Raw genomic sequence first — 17,854 nt, 5'->3', positions numbered from 1 at the left:
TGTTGGATTCCAGGTAACTCATTCTATTATGGAGAGCCTTGTCCAAGGATGGTGTGAAGGCCAAGCAAGTATTACACTTCTATCTGCTTTTCAAAGTAGACTATGAAGGTACCAAGTCCCTGTCCTAGGTTTAGGTCAGCTAGACCAACCTGACTTCTCATGAGCTAAAGAAAAACAGGAGTTGAGTAATGCGACAAATACATCGATGAAGGTCCCACCCCTTCAACCTCTCCAACCCCAGACATAACAGCAAGAAATTAAAGTCTAAATCCTAGAATTTAGCAGTCCTTTATTTTAAGTACCTAGAGTACTGGAGAGATGAAACTTCCAGGTCCTGGCCCTGACACTTGTCCATTCTGGTAGTGATCCCTCGGGCAGGATGGATGGATTGGGTGACTCACTTGGGCCAGCCTTCCCCAGAAGGCACAGTGGGTCTGACATTATGCGCTGAGATTCTGTCCTTTTGGTGGGCTTAGGAACCTCGACCCCTAGGAACCAGCCTCTCCCGAGTCAGTGGGTGTGCGCCCCGAGGAATCCTCCGGCACCTGCGTCAAGCAGGGGGCCCCCAAGCTCCAAGCGAGCGAAGGCGCTTGGAAGCCCCGCCCCGGGGTGCGGCTAAGGCTGGACGAAACCACTGCCTGGCGTGCTGGGGGCACAGCCCCTCTTGGCCCTGTGCGCCGTCTCCGCTCTAGGGACTCCATCTCTGGGGTGTCCCCTGCCGTGCATGGTGTGGCCCGGGGTCGCTGGTCACGCGTCGGGGCGCGGCCTGCTCCGGGTGGAGATGGTCTCTGCTGCAGCTGCTGCTGCTACTGGAGTCCCTCAGAGCGGCGCTTGCAGCTGGGAAGATGTTGGGCCAAAGTCTCCTCATCTGGGTCCTGGCCGCGGCTGTCACCTGCGCCCAGGCACAGCAAGTGCCACCGGTGGGTGAGCTCCAGCCGAGGCACAGATGGGGGTGCAGGTGCAGGCGCGGGCTCAGGGGGAGGTGGGCGCAGCTGTGGCGGGGCGGGCAAGGGACACCTGCTTGCGGGCTACATCTTCCGGGGGACTCTGGTTCGGTTCCGCGGAGTATAGGTGCAAACGCGCCTTGGGAACCCCGGGCGAAGTCGCTTTGGTGCTGTATGGACCGGATACACATTTTAGAAAAGTTCTAGCTTTCATGAACGACTGGGTTGGATTCACTCATTCTCCAGTCTTGGTGTTAATATTTGAACTACTAGCTACTGTAGGCGGAACTCTCCAGAGAAAAAGCTGACATGGTGGCTGTGGCATATTCTGCCTGGTTACCTAGTGCTTTCTCCTGAAGAAATCGCAGGAAGTTATGGGTCACATGCAGTGTTAGCCCAGATGATGTGAACCTCCCCTACCCCGCCCCCGTAAGAAGGCTGCGCTGGCTGTGACCTTCACGCCCAGGCATGGAATGTCTGTCTTAGTGCTGCGCGACTAAGTCACAAGGCCACAGACTTTATCCACAAGAGACAGTGAGGGACTAACATGACTCTTGTATTTAGTAGAAGAGGAAGTAACCCTGGAGTGAAAAATGTAGCCAGAGGTCACATCGTTGTTCACAGAAACATTTCTAAGTTCAGCCTCTTGGCCACAGCCTGACAGCGACATTTCATAGATCGATTCTGTAAAGACTATAGCGTTGAAGGCTGTTTTTTTTTTTTTTTTTTTTTGGTTTTTCGAGACAGGGTTTCTCTGTGTAGCCCTGGCTGTCCTGGAACTCACTCTGTAGACCAGGCTGGCCTCGAACTCAGAAATCCACCTGCCTCTGCCTCCCAAGTGCTGGGATTAAAGGCGTGCGCCACCACCGCCCGGCTTTGAAGGCTGTTTTGTTGCCAGATTTGATAACTAGGAACCTGGATGCACCTTACCTGAGCCTGTCGAAAAGAGGCAAGACATTGCGAATGCGAGCAGTAGGAGTTCCTTTAATTATTTTATTCCTAGAAGGAAAAATGCTTTTTGATTTTTTTTTAAAGGCAGTATATTATCCAGCCACTAGAATAGTTAGTAGATAAAAGTAGAATGCACAGCAGCGCAGTGGTGGCACATGCCTTCAACCCCATCACTTGGGAGGTTGAGGTAGGCGGATGTTCCAGGACAGCAATGGATACACAGAGAAACCCTGTCTCAAAACACAACACACCAAAACAGAGTAGAATGCAGAATAGTGTACAGAGTCATTTCAGTGACCAAACCCCACATAGTATGTACAAAAGATTGAAAGATTATAAGGAAAAATAAAGCGTTTGCTCTAGTGTAGCTAGAGAATTGATTTACCAAACTAAGTTGGGATTGTAAGAATTGTTGAAGAATTTCATATTTTGATAGTCTATGCCTTTTGTCCAAAGATTACAAAAGGATACAAAATGGTGGAGTGGATTAGGTCTAGTGTTTGATGTGAGAGACTGATATACATCTTTTCAACCATGGGGTAAATATCAAATTCAAAACAAAAGACTCGTTGCGGAATTTGAACTTAATCCAGGATTTGTTGGAGAGTAATTTTAGAAGCAGGAGCAATTACTGGATAACAAGTGGCTCTTTGACATAGCCGGAGATGGGTGTCTTGTGTGTTGAGTTACACAGTACTCTTTTTCATTGTGTAGACAAAATCATGATACAAGCTTGCTTTGTCTCATTTTAATGTCTCTGAGGAACTTAATTCCTGTTTGTGTCCAAAAGCAGAACACAAATCCCTGGTCCTATAGGTCCTATAGGTCCTATAGGCGTTAATGTGCAGCTGTGAACTCAGAGCAGTTTCATGTAGTGAGAGTTGATTTGCTTGTTTGCTTTTATTTCTCAATACTTTGTTTTTAAACAAAGATATCTTGGTGTTTCTTTATTTGTTGTTGTTTTCAGTGCTACAGGACCTTAAACATACTGGGCAAAGGCTTAACACTGAGTTATATCACTAGCCCAAGCAAAATATTTCATTGTTTTCAAAATATGAAAAATTAATAACCGTTCAATTGATTTAATAATTTTTACTCAGAACAATGGATATCAGAATCTAGTCACTCTACTGATATCTGATTGGAAAAAATGTTTGCATAGGTCTTAAGTGAAATGAGAAAAAATAAGAGTAAAATAAAAATAGTAACTTTCCTTATATTTTTGTTTTATTGCCATTTTATAGTCATCGAACTTTTCTCTCATTAAAATGACAAAGTCAGGTGTTACATGGAGGGGATTTATTTTGTTTTAAAAATATTCACTTACAAAATAAAAGTTGAGACCCTTTTTGTGTGGAGGCAGTGTTAAAATTTCTTCAAGTGATCTTGAAGATATTGGATCAAGTTTTCCAAATGCCCTTTAAGAGCTGCCTGGAAGCCTGGTGACTTTATCCTCTGACAGAATGGAAGGCAGTTATTTGGGTGGGTGGGTGGGTGGGGAGGTTATTGACTTGTTTGTTTGTTTGTTTGGTTGGTTGGTTATTTATTTTTTTAGCTTGAACTATTATATGTATATTATATTTACTATCATAAACTAAACTATGTGTAGCTTTGTGGTAACCAAACTTATTTCAACAGTGACCTTTGATAAGTGTGGATAAGGACAAGTTTTAAATGACAAATGAGAGGCAGGTGGATTTCTGAGTTTGAGGCCAGCCTGGTCTACAGAGTGAGTTCCAGGACAGCCAGGACTACACAGAGAAACCCTGTCTTGAAAAAACAAAAACAAAAACAAACAACAAAAGACAAATGAGTTATTTGGTTTAAACCATTGACTGGGTTTTTTAGTTTTATGTTGGAGGCCTTTTTCAGTACAGGTAATTGAAGGTTATCTTAAGTTACTCTTCAGTATTACATCTATGAAGAGTCCATTAAGGTATGCTGTGTAGACAACTAGTAGAGAAAAGTCCAGAGAATGAGCCAGGCTATTGGGAGTCTAGACGTATGAGAATCTTTGAAGCCATTGGAGCGGACAAGCTCTTCTATGAAAAGTATCAGTGAGGAGATAAGAAGGAGCCGAAAGCTAAGTGAATTTCCCATGTATGTGCCAAGGAAAGAGCCCAGCAAAGTTAATGCCGCAGCCCAAATGGACAAGTTCCTGCGGCAGGACAGGCAAGGAAGGGAAGGAGACAGATACTTGTTTTATATACCATTGAGAGTGGAGTGTCCACTCTGCTGGTGACCGGAAGCTACTGTCTTATCGTCGGTGGTACAGGGACAGAAAAGGCAATGCAGCAGGATGAGGGGTGATTGGAAGGAAAGGACCTGCAGCGAGAGAAATGACCGCTCTCAGTGATAGACCCGAGCAGGCCCAGAACAAGTGTGACTGTGAACATATGACTGAGTAATGAATTGCTCAAGTGAGCTGATGTATTGTCAGCTACAGATGTGTGTGGTGAAATTGTTGGCATTAGCAGTGACTTTCACAAAGCTTCCTTTAATCACATAAGCCCTAGATGATTTTGTCCATGTTGCTGAACTACAAAGGAAAGAATACTCAGGCATAATCTGTCCTTTTAACTAAGTGCTGTGCCAGAGTCCTTCCCAAATACTGGCATTGAGTCAGCCAACAAGATAAACTAGGCTGCTGCCCTCTTGGGTGGTTGATTCACCTATTTATTTAAATATCAATAGCTTACTAGGGTGCATCCAGTTAAAGCCCAGAAGACGTGAGAGCAACCTTATCTTCATCTGGATTGTGTTTGTAAGAAACATGTCCTCATCTTCAGTAAGTGTCCATCATGTGGCCCTGTCTGGCCTCCAACTTGAGATCCTTCTTCTACAGCCTTCCTGGTACTCGGCTTACAGGCACACACTACGTCGGATTTAAAATTTTGTGTAAATTATTAGAATCATACATTTCACTGAGATTCTCACTACTTTTGTAGGATTCAACTATTTAAAGGGCAACGTTTGCTACTGTTTAAGAAGGGGTAACATTGCTGGGCGGTGGTGGCGCACACCTTTAATCCCAGCACTTGGGAGGCAGAGGCAGGCGGATTTCTGAGTTTGAGAGTTCGAGGCCAGCCTGGTCTACAGAGTGAATTCCAGGACAGCCAGGACTACACAGAGAAACCCTGTCTCAAAAAACCAAAAGAAAAAAAAAAAAGAGTGAGTAACATTCACTGATTCCTTCATGAAATAATTTTCACTTGGTATGTTATTTGTATTTTTTTAACCCATTTAAAAAAATCTTAATTATTAAATGTGTGTGTGAGGAGAAGGTCAGAGGGGTATCAGATCACCTAGAACTGGAGTCACAGGCGTCTGAGAGCTGCCTGTTTGTGGATACTGGGGATCAAACGGAGGTCCTCTGCAAGAACAGTATGTTCTTAACTATTAACTACTGAGCCATCTCTCCAGCCCTGCTATGTTTTTTTTTTTTTTTTTACATGTGTGTTATATTCAGTAACTAAACGTTTCCTAATGAGTATGAAGGAAATAAAGACTGATAATTTCGATTAGATTTAAGTTAATTAATTAATTAGATTTAAGTTAATTAGATTTAAGTTACTGTCAAATAAGAAATCTTGAAAAGCCATTTCTAAGCTGAAGCAAGAAATTGCACAAAAGCTCTTGCTGAGGCAAGAGCCAGCTGGACTCTTTTTTTTTTTTTTTTTTTTTTTCTTTTTTCGAGACAGGGTTTCTCTGTGTAGTCCTGGCTGTCCTGGAACTCACTCTGTAGACCAGGCTGGCCTCGAACTCAGAAATCCGCCTGCCTCTGCCTCCCAAGTGCTGGGATTAAAGGCTTGTGCCACCACCGCCCCACCGCCCGGCCCAGCTGGACTCTTGATGGACATTTTTCGTTTCTTTTTTCCTCAATTTAAAAAACATTGAAACATTGTTTTTCTTTGCCTTAGATAGCAACATAAAAAGGTGGGGATGGGGAGAAGTGATACATTAAGCTCTATCCCCACACCACCACCCCATCACCCCCAAAATAAGGTCTCTCTGCATAGCCCTGGCTATCTTAGAACTCGCTTTATGGGTCTAAACCACCAGCCTGGGAGCACATAGGGAGGGACCTGTGGCTCCAGCTGTATATGTAAGGGAGGATGGCCTTGTCGAGCATATGTGGGAGAGGAGATCCTTGGTCCTGTGAAGGCTGGACACCCCAGTGTGGGGGAATTCAAGGGTGGGTAGGTGGGAGTGGGTAAGTGGGTTAGGTCACATCCTCATAGAAGCAGGAGGAGGGGGGATGGGATGGGGGTTTCTGGGTGGGGAGAAATGGAGTAAGGCAATAACATCTGAAATGTAAATAAAATATCCAATTAAAAAAAAAACAACCCCCCAAAACAAAACAAAACAAACCCAAAACAACAACAACAAAAGGAACTCGCTTTATAGACAAGGTTGGCCTTGAACTCAGAGATCCACCTGCCTCTGCCTCCCAGGTGCTAGTATTAAAGCCATGAGCCACCCACCACCTGGCTTGGGAATCTAAATTTCATTTTTTTCTCCCTGTGACAAGGTAGCATAATATAATGACAGACTACCTATACTCTACTTGCCAATCATCTATTTAATATTTCCTGCTTTGATAAGCTTGTCTGTTATTAAAACCATCCCTAGTAAATTTGGGAATAGTCAGAGACCTTAAACAGTGAATGAAATGATTACAGTTCTATGTCAGTGCTGTGCACAAGTCTTAAGAGTCCTGTGCCCTTGAAGCCTGCCTTGAGGCTGAGGAAGCACCTCTCTTTTTATCCTAGTCCCAGAACTAGCCTTCGGTTTCAATGACTTCCAGGTGGGGCCTTGTGAGGGACTGAGATACCAAGGTCTGTGGCCAAGGTCTGTGGCTGGTCCCTTCACTTTTGTGTGTGTGTGTGTGTTTTTTTGTGTGGTTTTTAAATTGTGTTCACGTTTTATTCTTATGGCCATACTCTAGCTTCTCTTCAAGTCATAAATCTTTGGCTCTCTGTCTGGGGCGTCAGATTGTATGTTATTTTCATGGTGATTCCAGCAGCCCACATTACTGTAGTCTCAGCTGTGACTCCCACATGTAAGATGGCCAGGTTGCTTTTCAGTTCTTACCACTTGGACAGGTCATCTTATTTTCTAAACGCCCGACAGAGCACTTTCAGTTTCTCTCACAGGTGTTCAGTAAGAGGTTGTGTGTGTGGTTTGATTTTATTTTAGCTTTGGATCCTATGCCATGCAAATATAATGAGGAAGCGATAGACGTCATTAAGTTTTTATATCATTTACTTAATTGAGTCTGGCTACTGAGAAAAGATCTGAACTCTGTGTAGATTAATGTGTTAGGGATCAAACTGAAGCAATGTGTGCACTCGTATATGGAGTCCAAAAGTTAATGTTCTGCCTCACCTATTGTTTTCACCATACTTGAGACAATCTCTTCCCTGAGCCATTTAGCTGTGTTGGCCAGGAAGCCCTCAGGTATATTCTCTTCCTATGAACTGTTGCCTTTGAGGTAACAGATGTGTGTCACCATGCCTGGTTCTCTTGGTGTGAGCTGGAGATTCAAACCCAGCTCTCAAGCTTGAGCCGCAAGCACTTTCGCTAAGCTGGCTCCCCAGTCCCTAAAGCACAGCTTTTATGGTTGTCTCACAGGAATCTGTGAGTGGGTGAAACCCTGGACTCTGATTCTGTACATCACTAATGGAGTGCAGCCCAGCATTCTGAACGTTTCCATACAATTCCCAGTAACTTGACACTGAGCAAAAGGAAAGAACCGGGATGTTTGTATAGCAAGTCATATTTTTTAATATTTATTTTTATTTATGTGTATACGCCATATAAGTGAGGATGCCCTCAGAGCCTAGAAGAGGGTCTTAGATACACTGGAGGCTCAGCTACGGGTGGTTGTGATTCACCTAACATGGGTTCAGGGAAGCATTGTGCATGCTTCCAAGTTACTCAGTTCTCAGATCCTACTGTAATCCTAACCAAGTTTGGATAGTTAGAAGAAATTTATGTTGTTCATGTTAATAGAAGTAAGAATTGCACTGGTAAAGCTAGTAATTATTCTCCTTACTAATTGACTTGCTTTTATTTTTGGATATTTTATGTGGGTAGGTGGTTTGTCTGCATATGTGTTTGTGTGCCACGTGTGTAGTGCTCACAGAAGCCAGAAGAGTATGTCAGATCCCCTGGATCTCGAGTTACAGATGGTGGTGAGCTGCCATTCGGGTGCTGGGAAGCTGGGTTCTCTGGAAGAACAGGTGGTGCTCTCCACCTCTGAGCCATCCCTCCAGCCTCCACTAAATGATGTTTTGAAAATCCAGATTTGTGGTCGAAAACTTTCTTGAATGTAGTATCTACTTTTATAGTTACCAACCTCAGTCTTATTAAACAAGAACTAGTGAATTTGGAGCACATATCCTTCACTGTAGTAACAAATTCCTTTTTTCTCTTTCATTGGTTTTTCATCCCCCCCCCTCCCCTGTGCATTTGTGTGTCACATGTACGCCACCACTCATACAGAAGTCAGAGGACAAGCTTGGTTGTTGGTCCTTACATCTTGAGACCGTATTACTCTGATATCTTTCCACTGCATATCCCTGCTAGCACCTCAGACGCTTCCAGGGATTTTCCTGCTTCTGTCTCCCATCTCCCTGTAGAAGTGCTGGGCTTGCAGCCTCTTGTGCTGTGTGCTCTGCTTCGCATGAGGGTTCTGGCAATTCTTCCTCAGGTTCTCACAGCTGTGTTCCCAGATGGTCCTTCCACTCACTGAGTTGTCTCCCCTAGCTCCTCTTCCTTCTTTCTGTGTCTTCAAACAGGGGCTCATAGCCAGCTGGCATGTTCTGAGGATGACCTTAAACTCTGGTCTTCCTGCCTACACCTCCCAAATGCTGAAGTGCCTGTGTGCACCATCTTGCCTTGCTTGTAGGAGCTCTTACTGCTTTAAAATCGTTTCAGGTAATGGTAATTTCAAAATTTAAAAATGCCAGAGGCTCATTCTCTGAAAGTTCCCCATGTATTGTGAAGTAAAATCATACAAGCAAAATAATTAATATTTGGAAATATATATTAGGTATACACAAGTAAAGAAAATGGAGTCATATGGACAGGCTCCTAGTCCATTCCTTCTCCAGTGCCCTCTCCAACATCAGCTACCTGCAGTTGTTTCTGCTCTTACTGAAATAGATGATTACATGCTCAAGAACCAGTTCACTCATCACCAGTATCTCCTAGCACAGTGGTTGTTTACAGCTGAGCTTCTTTAATTGATTGTGGCTGTGATACATGGGGCACTAAAAGTTAATGTTATCTATCCATCTATCCATCCATCTATCTATCTATCTATCTATCTATCTATCTATCTATCTATCTATCTATCTTGATATTGACGACGTAGTATGCTATAAATGTCTGAATTAATAGGTTCAGGTGTTGCCTATCTCACTGCAGTGATGGATAAAGAGCTTACTTTAAACACCCTTCCCACTGTCATTGTCTTCCTAATTGCTCTGTGGAGATAGCCCTCCTGAAACACAGCTCACCATTAAAAGTATACAATTGGGAGGACTGAGGTAATGTCACTGAGTTAAGCAGTGGTTAAGGACAAGAGTTCAAGACTCCAGAAATCCATGGGAATGCTAATTGGGTAAGATAACCAGCATACTGAGTTCTCAGTCTTTGAAAGTGAAGATGGGGCTGGGGAAATAGCTTGGTGGGTAGGAACACTCACTGTAAAATCATGAAGACTAGAACGCAGATCCCCAGATCCCATGTGAAAAGACAGGTGTGACCATGTGCACGAAGAATCCCACCACTCAGGCGGAGATAGGAGGATTGCTGGGCCAAGCCAGCTCAGCCAAAACACAGCATTCCAGGTTTGCAAAGGACCTTTTCTCAAAGAGTGTGATACAATAGGACATATAGTGTCCTCCTCTGGCCTTCACAGTGGACGTGTGTGTGTGTGTGTGTGTATGCGCACACACACATATGCACAGATGTACATGTGTGTATTACACACACACAATTGTCACAGAATTGTACCGTCATCACTGCTATCTAGTTGAGCGTATTACTTTCCTGCTCCTATCCTTAAGCAACCACTAACAGAACCTCTCTCTATAGACTTAACCTGGTCTGCCTATTTCAGAGGGCACTATCTGTATGGCTCTCTGTGACTGGCATCTTCTGCTTGATGTAGCTGTTATATGGTTCTTCCTTCTTGTAGCTTCTATCAGTTTGTCACTTCTTCTTGCCAAGTAAGATTCCATCACAAAACATACCTCCTTTTGTTTATGCATTCTGCAGTTGGTGGATATTTGGGCTCTCCCACTTTCTGTTGCATGAGTAACACTCCTGAAAATATCACGTTTTTTTGTGGGGGTTTATGTCATCCTATATCTTGGGATATACGTAGGATCAGGATGGCTGGGTTAGATGTCACTGTTTACCTGTTGAGGATGCCAGATGGTTTTGAAAAGCAGGTGCTGTTTTGTATCTTGCTGGCAGCATGATTGTTCCATCTGAGTGATCCCTTGTGCTGGCAGCATGAGTAATAACAACACACAGCTATTCTGTGTGTCATCACAGTAGGGGGTGAGGCTGGGGGCATCTCTCCTTTGCTTATGGCCATTTGCATATCTCCTGAAAAACAAAAAAAGGGCCTATTTGGATCTTCTACCCACATTTAAAGTTGAGCTGCCTTTTTTATTACCAAGTTATAAGTTTTTAAAATTATACTGTAGGTGTATACTGTCAGCTATACAATATGCAACTTTGTAAACGTAGACTTGTTTTTGAACTCTTGGATCTATTCCATTGTCTTTATGTATCTATATCCATGGTAGCACCCACTGTTTGCCAGTTTGTTCAAGACTTACTGTTACTATGATTGCCGTACGGTTTACATGTCTCATTTAAGCAGAGAATCATCATACATAACTTACTACACTTATTACTGTAGTCACATTTTACCTTCATTTAAATTAATATCTTACCAATCACACAAAATAGTAGATTTCTTGATGAAATTTTCATACATGTGTAGCATGCCTTCTGCTCCTGTTTGTACCCCAGCACTTTTGCTTGTCCCAGTTCCCTTTCCCCTCCCCCTCTCCTTCCCCTTTCCCCTCCCCCTTTCCACTGATCCTTTTCACCTCTCAAAGAGTCCCCTTCTGCTTTCATGTCCTGTGTGTATGTGTGTGTGTGTATGTATATGTTTGTAAGTGTGTCTAAGTGAATGTGTGTGTATGTGTGAGTGTATGTATGAGTGAGTGTGTGTGTTTATGTGTATGTGTGTGAGTGTGTGTGTATGTGTGAGTATGTGTGTGTATGAGTGTATGTTTGTGTGTGTATGTGAGTGTGTGTGTGTGCGTGTGTGGTTCAGTGAGACATGATACCTGCCTTTCTCCTTTCTCTTCCATCTCCTGTTCAGCTACTCTAGACCCTGTCCTCTCTCCCATAGCCCCATTTCTCATAAAAAAAATTTTAAAACTGCGTCCTCTAACTTTGCTCTTTTCCAAGATGATTTTAACCATTCTTTATGCTGAAACCTGTGGCTTAATTTTAGGAATCTGGTCATTTTAACAGAATCAAATCTCCCGCCCCACTACCATGACACCTTTTATTTACTTATGTTGCCTTTAATCTTGTTGGACAATATTCTATAGTTTTAGGCATATTAAGTTTTGAATTTCCTTGGTTAAGTTTATTTCTAAATATTCTTTTTATTTTGCTTTTGTGTTTGAGACTTGAGCTTATCAGCCTCCTGCCTCAGCCTGAGGAGTAATGAGATTGTACGTGTGTACTTTCTCAGTAGCTATTGTTCTGATGCTATTGTAAGTGGGAGTGTCTTCTTTTAATTTAGCTTTTCTTTAAATAGATACATGATTGTTAATTTGGTATATTGCTCTAGTGTCCTGTAGTCTTATACTTAATATTTCTAGTAAGTTTTCAGTAGATTCTTTTGGATTTTCATATACAGCATTGCATTGCCTCTTTTCTATTTCAGATGCTGTATATTTTGTTTTGTTGCTGTTTCCTTGGGTGGCACCCAGACATCTTGTCTCTTCTGTGTTCTTCTATTTCCTTTTTCAGATCTTTCATTGTTATTGTTGTTTTTGTTTTCACTCTTATTTAGTAAATTTTGACAGGATTATTGTAATTATAATATCCCCACCCAAACTTTATTTCTCATTTTAAAGCAATAAAAATGGAAATGGTAAACTGCTTTACTTGTTGATATCGGCCATTGCCCCATATACTCTGATTTCATTTCTTTATCTACAGTTCTGAAGTTCTCTACCAGTTGTCCAAAATCATGTGACTTTGTTAGTTTGTGGCATCATTGGTGTTGCATGCAGAGCCTGGTGCATGCTACGTAAGCAGGCACCACTGTTCGATGACCCCAGCAACACCTGAGTTTTACTCATAATTTGTGCCTTACCTTTGTAAGCTTGTCCCCTGGAGTTAATCATTGCTTGCTTGCTTCCTCCCTTCCTTCCTTCCTCCCTTCCTTCCTTCCTTCCTTCCTTCCTTCCTTCCTCCCTCCCTTCCTTCCTCCCTTCCTTCCTTCCTTCCTTCCTCCCTCCCTTCCTTCCTCCCTCCCTTCCTTCCTCCCTTCCTTCCTTCCTCCCTCCCTCCCTTCCTCCCTTCCTCCCTCCCTCCCTCCCTCCCTCCCTCCCTTCCTTCCTTCCTTCCTTCTCCTCCTCCTTCTTTCCTTTCTTTGTTGGCTAGAAGAACCCTTGCCATTGTCATCCCTGTATCCCCACTATATTTTTGAAGTTCAATATCTTTCATCGATTCTTCCTGAAATCTACTGAATTCCTTTTGGAGTGATCACTATGTTAATATTTGCATCATTTATTTCTCAGTGCCATTTTACATGTCCCCAACATGCACATTAACAATAAATAAACATAAAAAGCAATTTTTAAAAACCTGAGCAAAAACATTTTCTTAGGGAAATTTATAAAACCTAAAAGAAAATGCAGTGTATCACTGGTGTGGTGGTGCATGCCTTTAATCCCAGCCTTTAAGAGGCAGTGACAAAGGAATGTCCATGAGTTTGAGGCCAGCGTATACTACATTGTGAGTTACAGGCTATCTAGGCTACACAGTAGGCTCCTGTTTCAAACAAATTGTTCTGTATTGGTTGTTATTTGCAGTTTTCATTGTCAGCCTTGTAGACTATGAACTTTTGCTAGAAGCAGAAGCAGAGGTCCCGACTCTTCAGTATAACAGAATAGAGACATCTGGGTCACACAAAAGTTTTGTACATTTTCTTTTGAGGTCCTAGCTGAAACATTTTTGAGCAAGAACTTTTACAATCGGTATTATTTAACAAAAAGGACTTTTAGCTACAGACTTCTTAATACTGTATCTTAAGGAATTCATTGGAAACATACTTAGACAAGAAACGTATCCATTTTGGCAAGAGTGAAATGACTCTAAATACTTGCCATGTTGACAAAAGTCAACATGAGATTTCCATTGCTACACAGTGTTCAGCAGATAGATAGTCTAAACTCCACCTGTGGTTCCCTCCACCTCTCTACCTCCTCTTACTGCAGATCTGGGCTTTTTACATTAGTTTCCCAGTCTCAGGGCACTAGAGGCCAGGAGATAAACATGCTTGCTACATGAAAGAAGTAACAAGAGTCATAAATTGGCTTGAACTTTTTTGAATGATTTTGTGTTAGGAGAAAATTCAATTTTGCCACTAACTATGAACAGTTATCCCTGATGCAGCGTCATTCATTCATTGTCCCCAGCAGTGACCTCAGTGTGGGGACTGCTGTCCTATCAGGGAACACAGTGTGGCACTGAGAAGGCAAAGGCAATTAATTATAATACAACGTGATATTCTAATGAAGATGTGTGTAAATATGGAGCTGTATAGGAGGAGAGGACTGTGCTCACATAAAAGAGCAGTGAGGAAGGAGAGGGAAGCAAGGATCTGGATTGGGTTTTAGACGTTCACCAGGTCAGAGTGTGGGAGTTCTGGGCAGAGGGCACAGCATATGTATGGGATGGAAGCATGGGAGGATTAGGAAGTGTTTGCTTATACCCATGCTATTAGGAGTGTCTGCAACAGGACTAGGATGGTAGGTTATGGCCAGATTATTAAATGCCTTATGCACCATGCCTTGCAAATCTGGTTTGAGATGCCAGTCTCAGGTCAAGTCGCAAGAGAGTTGCCTCAGAGATTAAGGCAAGGCTACCTCCTATCAAGCCATTGACTTTGGGTGATATGCTGTGCTATCACATAGAAATATTTTCCATCTCCTTTCTCATTTCTTTACTCAATATAGTTGGGAAAAAATAACACCTTGCCTTTGTGTAAACTGAATTGAAACAGTAATGGTTTGGGGATTTGAGAGGTGAGACTTTTCTTAAGTGGTATTGAATGCGATGCTGGAGAGATGGCACAGAGCTCAGAGTACGTATTTCTCTCACAGAGGATCTGGGCTCAGTTCCCAGCACCCATATGGTGGCTCATAACCATCTGTAGCTCCAGGTCTTAGGGATACCCATGCCCTCTTCTAGTCTCCTCAGGTACCAGGCATGCATGAGGTACACATACGCATTCAGACAAAACGCTAAAACATATGAAATAAAAGTAAACAAATCTTTTTAAAAGGTATTGAATTCCAGTTGTCACATATGCCTGTAATTTCAGTGCTCAATAAACACAGGCAGGAGGATTATGATTTTTTGAGTTCAGCGTGGGTGAGATACATAATAATAAATTTGAAGCCAACCTGAACTATATAGGGAGGGAGACTCTGTCTCAAGCAAAAATAGTGAAATGGTTTTAAAAGGATGGTTTTGTCTTAATAAGTAATACTTTTAAAAAAGGTTTCTTCAACTGGAAAGCATTTATAATTTTCTGAAATGTTTATTTTTCTTTGCTTTTTAGTGGACAGAAGACTGCAGAAAATCAACTTATCCTCCTTCTGGACCAACGTGAGTGAACCCAGATGATCAAGCCATTGTCCTGTGCACATCCTGTGTTCTTTATAATAGTCTTCTAGAAATAATAGTAGTAGTAAAAGAAACCTAAGCCATATCTTCCACCTGGAGACAAGTTTGGTTTCCTTATGTGAGTGTCTTATGTATATGACTAAGGCAGATATGAAGGTAATCTGATTAAAATGTCTATTTCTTGCCTGTGAAACTAATAGGAAAGCAAAGAATTCCTGCTCATCACCAAACTACTCTGTCTCCTAAGGAGTATTTTTTGCTCTATGACAAACAGCTTGTATCACACCCACTGAGCTATGATACTATGTGAAGCCTGGATATAAGCCTTCAGACTGCATTGGAGAATATAAAGGACCTGAGTATGAAATAAACCTTGACTTGATAAAGTTTTCAGGCAAAAGAAGATCAAAAACCCTAAGGCAAGACTGAAGCTACGTTTTATTTTAGTCTAACATTTTTAGTTCACATTTTCATCTTTCCAAATCTTAGTGATGGAGTAAGCCTCAGAAATATGCGATTCTAGGCAAGAGGCCCAGAGGGAACAGCATGCAGGAAGAAGGAAGGAAAGGTGCAGGGAACCGCTGTCTTTGGCCCTGGGCCTTCCCTCTTTCTGCAAGTACACTGCTGGGGCGGAAGACACTGAGTGCAGCTGAGACTTTCGAGTTTTGTAATGTTACAAGTTCCAACCAGCCTTTTTCTTTTTTTTTTTTTTTTGTTTTTTTTTTTTTTGGTTTTTTCAAGACAGGGTTTCTCTGTATAGCCCTGGCTGTCCTGGAACTCACTCTGTAGACCAGGCTGGCCTTGAACTCAGAAATCCGCCTGCCTCTGCCTCCCAAGTGCTGGGATTAAAGGCGTGCGCCACCATCGCCCGGCTAACCAGCCTTTTTCTTAATACGTGTATTAGGAATACATGTAACCTCTGCCAGTACCCTTGGGAGACTGGAGTGTCACCAAGTGTCCATCCCTGTAAGCACTCCATCCCTGTAAGCGTTCCTGATGCTCACTGATTGCTTGCGTCTGTTGTGTTGTTTGTTCATGTGTGTGTTCCATCCTTTGCATTAGATTGCAAACCACCTTGGAGCCGTGCAGGCTTAGGCTTATGGTCACTGCAATGGTCTGGGCATAGGGAATACTAAGTTTCAGATGACGCTGTGATATTGTTTGTAGTAAAGTAGAAAATTACCCTCTGCCAATTCCCACTGATGGAGTGTCAGTAGCTGTTGGTTAAGAGGAACTGTGATTACCCGACTTACCTCTAGTCACTCCCCTTGTGTGAAGATTGAGGAGTCCAACTTCAGGAGAAGAGCTTCTTCTCCACCACTACGAATGTCATCTTGGCCTTCATTGCCTTCCTGATTTCCTGATTGTGACTCCTGGCTGGTCTTACTGCCCAATTCACTGAACATTTAATAAGTACTTTCTGTACTAAAGGCATTTTTCCCTATTGTCTTTTAAATGTTATATATATACACACACACACACACACACACACATATATATGTATATATGTGACTATATTTCATTATGAACTGTAAACCTTCCTTGACTAAGCATAATAGAGTTTGTTACTGTGTGTGTGTGTGTGTGTGCATGCGCGCGCGCACGCGCATGTCCATACCTAGATGCTCTGTGTTTTTTCTCTTTGCTTGCTATTTCTACTGTCATTTCTTCCTGTTTCACTATCTCCTTCTTCCACACTGAAGTCCTCTGCCTTATTCCTAACTGTTTCTCTTCTGAACTGTACAGCAACAACTCTTGACACCTGGGAGATAAGAATGACATTCATGGGCAGTGGTGGCGCACACCTTTGATCCAGCACTTGGGAGGCAGAGGTGTCTACCTTATGCGGGTAGAGAAGATTACAGGAAATATGTAGAAAGTCCTTAGCATTCGTGAGCAATCGAGATTTCCATAAGAGGTTTTGCTACTTTACCATAAGCAGTGCTGAACTATCATGTCAATTTGAGACGTGGTGGCATATGCTAAGTCCAGCCATTGCAATCCTAATGATATGGGAACCCTCCTGGCTTTCCAGGTGGCTTGTAAACTAGTCCAAGTGACACAATGCGCATGTGCACAAATAGAGAACAGGTGCAAAGCAGCTAATGAGCAGCAGAAGAAATGCTTGATGGGATGCCAGTGGCTGCAGGGAGATGTTGCTGTCAGTTCCTGGACATCTGCATTGATGTGACTGGTCAGGCCAGATGAACAGGTGTCCCTTGCCTCTTTCCTCCCTCGCATTTGCTGCTGCATGCCACCAAGAACCATGGATTTGGTTGAAAAGGATGACCTCATAGGACTGTGAAGGCACTCAGTAATTAAAGGTACATGAATGTCATTCTTTTTTTTTTCTTTCTTCTTTTCCCTCGAGACAGGGTTTCTTTGTATAGCCCTGGCTATCCTGGAACTCACTCTGTAGACCAGGCTGGCCTCGAACTTAGAAATCCTCCTGCCTCTGCCTCCCAAGTTCTGGGATTGAAGGCGTGCGCCACCACTGCCTGACGGAGGTACAGTTCTTAAATAAAAGAATCTTTTAGAAAAGATATTTTACGTGAGAGAAAATATAAGATTAAATTAAGTTTTAATTATTAGAACAACTTTTTAAATCAAATTAACCAGTTCTCAAAAAACTCTGATTAGGGGAGGTTTTATTATCAGGGTTTCCTGTCTTTTTAGTCCCACAAAAGTTTGATCCTCTCTGATAATGATCTTCTTACCTCTCTGTTTCCTCTGTCAAATGCTTCCACCTGTCCGATACTCAGCTGAAACCGACTCAGGAGTTTATGGAAGATGCCCAGGATGCACGGGTTCTCTTAGATACTGAGAAGGGAGGGTCTGGTGGGGATTCATAGGTAAAGCACTAGTAACCAACACGCATCGCTGCAAGAGCTTAGCACTTCATTACTGCAACTAATGTGGCAATCCAAATGCCCAGCTTGGAGGAAGGAAAGCTGTAATTCCATCAGTCCATAAGTGCGGTACCAGATTACTAA

The 17,854-nt window shown here is 42.6% G+C and overlaps 1 protein-coding gene across 1 annotated transcript in view; it reads left to right on the top strand.

The window, feature by feature from the left end:
* Positions 1 to 731: 731 nt before the first annotated feature.
* The window catches only part of Asah1 (N-acylsphingosine amidohydrolase 1), a 31,880-nt gene continuing 14,757 nt past the window's right edge, over positions 732 to 17,854 (top strand). The window contains exons 1-2 of the mRNA XM_028768252.1: positions 732 to 920; positions 14,797 to 14,843. Coding sequence (XP_028624085.1) covers positions 846 to 920; positions 14,797 to 14,843 — 122 coding nt within the window. The 5' untranslated portion in view covers positions 732 to 845. The remainder of the gene's footprint in view (positions 921 to 14,796; positions 14,844 to 17,854) is intronic.

This window comes from Grammomys surdaster, unplaced genomic scaffold (assembly GCF_004785775.1).
Source record: "Grammomys surdaster isolate TR1022 unplaced genomic scaffold, NIH_TR_1.0 185, whole genome shotgun sequence".
Classification (NCBI taxonomy): Eukaryota; Metazoa; Chordata; class Mammalia; order Rodentia; family Muridae; genus Grammomys; species Grammomys surdaster.
This window is presented reverse-complemented; position numbering and strand designations above follow the sequence as displayed.